At 33.1% G+C, this 8,443-nt stretch overlaps 1 protein-coding gene across 1 annotated transcript; it reads left to right on the top strand.

Moving 5' to 3' along the window:
- Positions 1 to 621: 621 nt before the first annotated feature.
- Positions 622 to 3,862, top strand: LOC148606402 (uncharacterized). Its single transcript, XM_088544209.1, has one exon. The coding sequence runs from the start codon at positions 680 to 682 to the stop codon at positions 3,710 to 3,712; it is 3,033 nt and encodes a 1,010-aa protein (XP_088400335.1). The 5' UTR covers positions 622 to 679; the 3' UTR covers positions 3,713 to 3,862.
- Positions 3,863 to 8,443: the final 4,581 nt, after the last annotated feature.

Raw genomic sequence — 8,443 nt, 5'->3', positions numbered from 1 at the left:
AGAGGACTTTTAAAATAAAGCTTTTTGTTTGCTCTGTTAAAATTGAGAATAAAGTCGCAACGCTACTTTCCTTGTTTTTCACGTATACGAATATCAGAGATATAGCATTTCTAAAAACGAATCTTAATACATTTGAGCATGCAATATTAGTTGAGGCTCCGGGGGCGTGGCTATCATTTGTCCATTTTTGTAGAAAAGCAGAATTTTTCCAAAAGGGAGTTCCAACCCCCCGAACCTATATCCGGGTCTGTCAGCTGTTGTTGAAAGTGACTTGAAAAGAATGTTTAATTGGATATAATTAATTGATGATTTTGTTAACCATCTCTTTCAATACCATTTTATTGTGTTGATATAAATTTTCTTTTTACGCTAAATTAGTTCTCGTATGTCAACAATCAATGCAAACATTTTGGATGCACGAAGAATCAACTTCACTTGTGTATCCCTCAAAAGTGCTTTTTAACTAATTTCGATCTGCGCTCAAATGCCGTTAATATAAAATATTATACACAATGTTAGTGTTTAATACTACAACATGTCTATCGGTAACGGTTTAAAAATTTATGCTTCAATGAAGTGACCATTCTTTGTACTTAGTATATATATATATGTGGCAAATATATTCCAATCGATATCTTTAAATAAGGAAGTAGATTCGTCGGATTTAGAAAATACAAATATGGAAGCGAACTATAAGGAGTGGGATAAATTAATAGATACGTTCCATGATAATGATGAAGAAACTTTCGTCAAATTGCTCGATAATGGTGCAGATCCGAATGCCTATATTCACGACACCGAACACGGAAAAGTTTCTGTGCTAAGCAACATAGTGAGGAAAGGTTCAGTTAATTTCGTCAGGCAATTATTAAAGCATGGCGCTGATCCAAACTTTCAAGACGAAGACGGGGAAACACCGTTATTCGAAGCTACTGATGGCAATGTGGACATGCAGGTTCAGGAACTGTTGTATACATTTGGAGCGGACAAAAATCATAGCAATAAAGCTGGAAACTCACCCCTTATGCAATTGGCAATAAGATGTTTAGATTATGGATACAACTTCAGATCTAACACACTATTTGATTTATTAGACGGATGTTCCGATTTTCACCAAACCAACAGTAGAGACCAAAAACTCATTCATATCATTCAGGTAGTTCATACGTGTATATTATCTGATACCGACGCTTCAAAAGAGCATATCTGTATACGTTTTCTAAAGATTCTTTTAAAGAATGGGTTGTCGACTAATACTAAGGACGGTTCATCATTGACACCACTACATTATGCAGCCGCAGCTTGTTGCGAGGACTCTGTAAAATTCCTTATTGAAAACGGTGCTGATATACGTGCTCGATCTATTTCCGGTCAAACCCCGTTGCATTTTTTAGGAATGAATTCCAACCGACCTGGATTAAAAGCATGCTTACGCTTCCTTTTAGATCGGGGCTGTTATATTGGTGATACAGATAATCTTGGCCGTAATATATTACATTATATCACAAGTTCAAATAAAGTGTCTTGTATAGCTGTTGAAATAATGTTACAGGAAGGGCTCAATTCTGACACAAAAGATAAATTTGGGCTAAGCCCTTTACATCTCTGTGTTATTCCGTCCGTATTCACACACCCCGAGGAGTTCGAAGAAGACGAAAAGGGTAAAGACAATATATCAGATGTTTTAACTACACTGATTGAACACGGTGCTTCTGTGAATGCAATGGACAAAACGAAACAAACACCACTTCATTATGCCTTAAGGTATGAAAAGAAGCAAGAAGTAGTAGAAACACTACTGAAACTTGGAGCTGACGTCAACTTGCGAACAATGACGGGAGAAACCGCCTTACACAGATCAACCCTGTATCCTAATTTGCTTCATTCTGTGCTTAAAACTTGCCCAGCTGTCGACATAAACGCGAGGGATGGTTTTGGTTCAACAGCTTTGCATTGGGCTGTATATTATTTTGAACCAAGTTGCATTAATCAATTACTTGAAGCCGGTGCCGATTTGGGAATAACCGATAACAATGGACGAACCCCCAGGGAGTATGCAATACTAAACAAAAGGACATCTTTGTTTAAATGTCTTAATATACCATTCTGTGGAGAGACAGATCCTTTGCCATGTGCAATAAAAATGGCGAAGATCAACTCAGTCGATGAGGAAATCCTTTCGGGAACTGAAACAGCATTTTCCTATAAGAATACTCAAATAAAAAACAATGATATGGATACGGACGAAAACACGATTGACCGAGAAAGTGATAGCAGCGATATAGATGTGCAAATTGCATGTACAGGTGCGTCCGACCCACAGCCGGCTACCGAAATAGATATTTCTGATAGTGAATCCTCCGCTGACCAAAACGCGTTCGACAAGCTCGACGAAGAGTGTATTGGTGAAGATCACATGTTTTGTGATTGTCCACTTCTGGAAACCTTGACCTTTGAGGATGGAATTATCGATAGAAATCCTTGGAGGAAACATTGCGAGGAGCATAAACAATCCATAGCAAGCTTTATAGAATTGATTCTGAACTCTAAGAGAATGGGAATGTATATCGACATCCCCGAAAATGACTTTGTCGCAGAAAGCGTTCGACAGTTACTCCAAAGTATCGCTTATGAAATTAAAAATCGATTTCCAATATTTGAGTGCGAAATTCAGCTGGCTGGAAGTTGGACAGAAGGAACAAAAATAGTTTTTCCGGACGAATTTGACTTCAAATGGGTGCTAAAACATTTCAGTTTGGCGTTTGAGCCGATTGAGACCCTTGAAGAGCAGTTGTCAGGTTTTGTTAGATTTAGACTGAAAGAAGATCACAAAGAATCAGCTTTCAAAGACTTCGTGGACGGATCAAACTTTTTGGACGGACGTAAAGTTGTAAGAGCTTTTTACACTGTCGTTAATGATGTTTTATTCAATCAGTTTGCACATCCGAATTTGTACCCGGTAAAATATTTGAAAACTGAGAAGGGCTCAATTGACAGTCTTTCATTTAGATGGGTCGAATGTTCTTATAAGAATATGTTGATAGATATTGATGTTGTTCCTACACTTACTCCATCGTCTTGGTTTCCGAAGTCGGTTAACACATCCAAGAGTCTTCTTCAGAAGTTGGAACTCGCAAAAGAAGCGACATTTTCAGTTGTTCTGAAGACGCCAGATTCAAGATTTGTTCGAAACTGGAACACTCTGTTTAGAATATCCTTATCAGAATTAGAAGTGGCCATATTTAAAGCAATACCAGACGCAATTCTGAAGGGGTATATTTTGGTAAAATCGTTGCCTTGTACATTATATTATCCCCAAATTTATATGGAAGCCGATGATTATTATAGACAGCCCCATATAACAACGTATCATTTTAAAACATCTTTCTTCCATGAACTGGAAGATGATTTGTACAATGTAGAAAGACCGACTGACATCGCTCCGGAATATACATCGAAGTTATGGGCGCTGAAAATAGTCCGACGACTTTCAACATTTATCGACAAAGACTATTTGGAACCATATTTCGTGCAAGGAGTAAATCTCCTTGCTAATGACAGCTTAATTAAATTTAATAACAAATTATTTTACCAGTGTGAAATTGACTGTATAAAAGATTTATTTGACATTGGACTAGAAACTCTATCATTCCGTAGGGGTGATGACGATTTCAACAGCATTCAACAAGAACTTTTAAAAATAATGTCTTAAAATATATTCCATTTGAGTAAATGCAAGAATTGTCTTGTCTAATTACATCAGTATAAAGAAATGCTTTTGGCATTTACAGAAATTTCACATTTTTACTATGATTAATGTATAATTGATAGACCAAAAATTGAAAAAAAGCATATAGAATGCTATCTTGTCGGTCATTGCTTGTTTTATTATTTGTGGTATCCATCTGCACAACGAAAACCGGTTTGTTTACCGTGTCATAGTTTTCCTTTCCTCTTTCCTCTTTGGACGTGGCACATTATGAACAACTCCGCAAATGTTTCTAGAAAAGCAGAGGACGCATACCCTACTGGTGCATCTGTTCCATGCTACCAGTTTTAATGGAGTCCGGGTTGATTATTTACTTTTGTTTTTGTACACGTTATTGTTCTTTGTTGTGTGTGTCTTGTTTTCCCTGTCTAGTCGTTATCCTTGGAATATGTTCCTTTGATTTCCGCTCGAATCTTGGTTCCCTTCACATAAACAAAGATACAAGAATTGAAACTCCTTTATTCCTGTAATCTTCAGACAATAACTGACAACAAGAAAAGTCTACAGCTATACTGCAATATATCACTTCAAATAATAACTTATAATATTGAATATAAATTTACCCTTTAAGGCCTCATAAAGTTAATTACTTGGTTCTTAAGCCATCCCTCGTCTTTTTTGAAGGTGCAGAATAACCAATTTATACTGGGATATCAATTAAATAAAATTGAAATGCATCTCCCACGACATTTTTTTCTCTCTATCAGTATAAAAAAGTACCCTCATCACTTTCTGGAGCAATAAAAAGGTAACGAGAAATACTAACCACCCCCCCCTCATTGGTTTTCATAAAAATAGGCTGAGAACCATGAAATTAACTTTAAAGGGCCGAACTTGAAGAAATCGGTCTGTTGGTTACACAACTAAAACCTAAGGTGTCTATAGTCTCAATGCTTTTGTATATAAATTTTAAGTACATATATATTAAGTTATACATTTTTTGCAATATGACCTGTAATCAACAGTTTTTGACACACAAGCAATTGTTTGAAGTTAGAACCCCATAATCAAGGCAAGAGCTTATACTAAAGAAAGCACATAATACTATATAGTAACTGTTACACTGCTCCGGAAATTTTGGGGTTTAGTTTTATAACTTAAAAAAATTGCTTTGTAGAACACAGCTTGATACAGTGCAGTTTGAAACCTGAACAATTTGGCACAGCATTCATACTTGATACAGCTCTTAAATTGTATTGTATTTTCTCCTGCTATTGTTTGAAAACAATAAAAATGCTTGTCTTTGGCTTTCTTAAGCTTAAATGGAGATGCTTAAAAAATAGTCTTTGACATATTATGGTACATTTTACTATGTCCCTCTGTCTTCTTTTTTTTAAGACCTCAAAAGTTTGTGTTTTCATAATGGTATAGCCCTGAATTTGTCTGTAGACATTTGGTTTTTGTGTAACAACATGAATATAAGTCTTGAGAAAATTTTACAAGCTTTCAAACCATTAAAGAGAGATTATTAGCCCCAACTGTTTTTGATTTGGGAACAAAAGCAAAAATATGGATCTCTTTGATATTATACTACCATATCATTTACCACAAAAGTCAGACTGGGATTGATTTTGTGGGTTGGGAGGCAGAAGAGAACCAAAAACAAGCACTGGTATTTATTGTTTACTATTTGTCATGGCCTTATTTGAATTACACATCACCTGGTTCCTTCATTGAATAATTTTATATACACTATTTCCATTTGATTCCTAATACCAGAACAGTTCCAACTTCATATAAATCTGTTATAAATAAATATCTGCAAGCAGGACTGTCTCAAAAATATTGTTTTCACAGGTTAATTAACCAGTGCTTTTGCTTTGTGCAACTGTTAATAAAAAAATAAGTAACCTGTTCAGAAAATCTGAAATATTATGTGGCATATTTGGTTTGTATCAAATTCAGGCCTGAAAATAAACTTGTTAAAATCAAAATGAATATTGCATAATATTGAGTAAAATAAATGCTTAACTTGGCTAACAAAACCATTTGAAGTTAATTCATAAATAATTTGATTTCAGAAGTAGGATGCTTTCTGATCGTATAAAAATTTGTTCATCATCTCATTGATCAAATGTTGTAATGTGACCATGACATCATCAATCTTTTTAAATGATTAACTCATTGAAATTTGATACTAAAATTAAATTATAAAGAATGTCCGTTATATTTTTCAGTCTATTTGAAATAACCTCAATGCCTGTGGTAATAATAACCCACTATGGTTATTTAGTGTGCAGAGCGTGATTGAGTTTGATTTTTTCATAGACCGAAAAAATATAACAGTCATTCCATAAATAACGTGGAAAATTTCAAAAATGTAACAAAAATAATTTAACCTTACTTGCAAATAAACTAATTACACAACAAATATATATACTGGCCCAACATATCAACACCTACCAGACAACTCTTCACAAAATATTTAGTATGGCAAAACATGTGACCAATATTTCTAAATCGTAAAAACAATTGCCAATCTCATTTTTATCAAAGAAATCATTGACAATAACTTTTCATATCATTCTGACACACAAATCCTTTTATGGCTAGAAATCTTATTTGTCTGGCTTGAGTCATGAATGATGGATTTTCAACAATTAAGAAAACAATATTTTTATAAATATAAATGGAGCATAGTTAAGCAAAAAGCATCCTTTCAACAAACTCAAAAGGTTTATTTCTGGGTTAGTTACAAACTTCACTTTATAACAAGATTTATAGAAATTGGTATGAACTTCTTTCAATCTGAATCAATACCCATATTGTAAAAAATTAAAATTCATCATATCATTCAGTAAGATGCAAGTTTTAACCAAATATTTCATTTACAGAATTCAGTCTTAATTAGCGATTAAAGTTAAAGTTAAAATGAAAACAATATTTGAACAAAATATAAAAACAATTGCTCTGAAAATAATTATTTGAATTAAAACAATACTTGTATGATGTACAAACATAGTAAAATGAGACATGTACACATGTACCAGTTGTTATAAAAAGTTGTAAAAAGCAATACTTATATAGTTAAAAACATTGATGAACTACTCCTTTTACAGGATATGAGTCTTCAGAAAACAATATTAGCTAAAAATAAATAAAAACAAAACAACAGAGAATAATGTAAATACTTTTTTAACTAACAAAAACCAACTTAACAAGTATTAGTAAGAATCAGGCAAAATGGGAAAATTGGAAATGTGTCAAAAACCCACAAATCAGACAAGATACTTTCTCTAAGGATGCTGCTTTCTCTATTTGCAGCAAAGATTTGCTAAAAAACATTTCAATAGAATATAAGAAAAATAAGGTTTTCGACAGAGTTATCTGCCCTTGAGGTGCATAACAATGAAACTGTAACTCAATTTACTGAAATGATACAGATATTTTGTCTTTTTTTCCCTTGATTCTGATAGTGCAAATAGTCAAATCACATTTTCGAAATGGTTGGTTATTTCATACCATTTAGTCTTCTCTATTTGAAATGACCACTAGTGGTATTTCATCTCTGTATCACTGGAGAAATTAGATTTTTTTCATTTGAATGTTAGGCAATTGAGGTTTTTATATCTTGTCTTCACTACTTGGTTCTGATGGTACAAATACTTAAATACACTGTTAAAGCAGTGAGTTATTTCATACTACATATTACCCAATGCCCGATTCTTACACAGAGACTGACACTTAAAAGAGTATTACAACAATATGGCACTAACATAAACAGATCTAACAATAAAACCTCTGCATAAAAATAATCTCTAACAAAAACTGATAAAAGTGTTACAAAAACTATTAAAATAATCTCTATTTCATAATTTACCCAGTATTTAAGACTAGACTAACAAAAAAAAATGAATGCTTAAAAAAATAAATAGTAAATATTTGTTGTGAGTGGCTAAGGTCAGCATAAATATATTATATTACCTATTAATGCAGTGTCAATAGAGCTCAGACTCCTTGAAATAGAATAACATCAACAAAAATTGACAATATTATAAAGTGGATGAAAATAAAACTTTCATTGTAGAAATTTGGAGGTATGACCTATTGCAATAGCAGATAACTGCTTTGTAATGTTGAAAGGAACATATTCAAATGCATCAATAAGAATCTTCTGCTGTGGTATAAAGTTACACTAAAAGCTTTTATACAAGTATGAATGTACAAATTTATCAATGGTACTTTTTTTTAAGTTCATATAGATTACAGTAAGTCTTTGTAATTTTTTTTATTGAATTATATGTGTTTGTATTGTTATTTTGTTCTTCACAGGCTCTTTATTTGGATCTAATAAATCTTTGAACTTTGAACTGTACCACTGCATTATGTTACAACAAATTTTCTATAATTAGAATGTACCTATACAATTTACTCGTCTGTGATTTTAGATTTTTTTCAAGCAAGCAATTGCAAAGCTAAGTTGTGCATTTCTAAGGGCAAGATACTTACTTGAAAAATTGAATGTATTTAAGTTTTATAAAAATGTATTTTAGCCAATTACAGTGATTATTCTTTCTATATTTACTGACAGTTGTACTAATCGGTGTTCTCCCATGGCCATTATAGCACTGTACTTTGCAGCATTATGATTTCTTAGCACTGTGCTATCAGTAATTAATTTCAGTTAGAATGAACAATGGGCACTGTGCTGTAATTTTGGAAGAAGGCCAAAAG

This window comes from Perna viridis, chromosome 9 (assembly GCF_037379345.1).
Source record: "Perna viridis isolate PV_CMFRI_1.1 ecotype Kerala chromosome 9, ASM3737934v1, whole genome shotgun sequence".
Taxonomy (NCBI): Eukaryota; Metazoa; Mollusca; class Bivalvia; order Mytilida; family Mytilidae; genus Perna; species Perna viridis.
Note: the sequence above shows the minus strand (reverse complement) of the source record. Positions and strands in the feature narration are given on the sequence as shown.

Excerpts from the sequence above, each read along its gene's own strand:
- LOC148606402 (XM_088544209.1), top strand. The coding sequence starts at position 680 with ATGGAAGCGAACTATAAGGAGTGGGATAAATTAATAGATACGTTCCAT.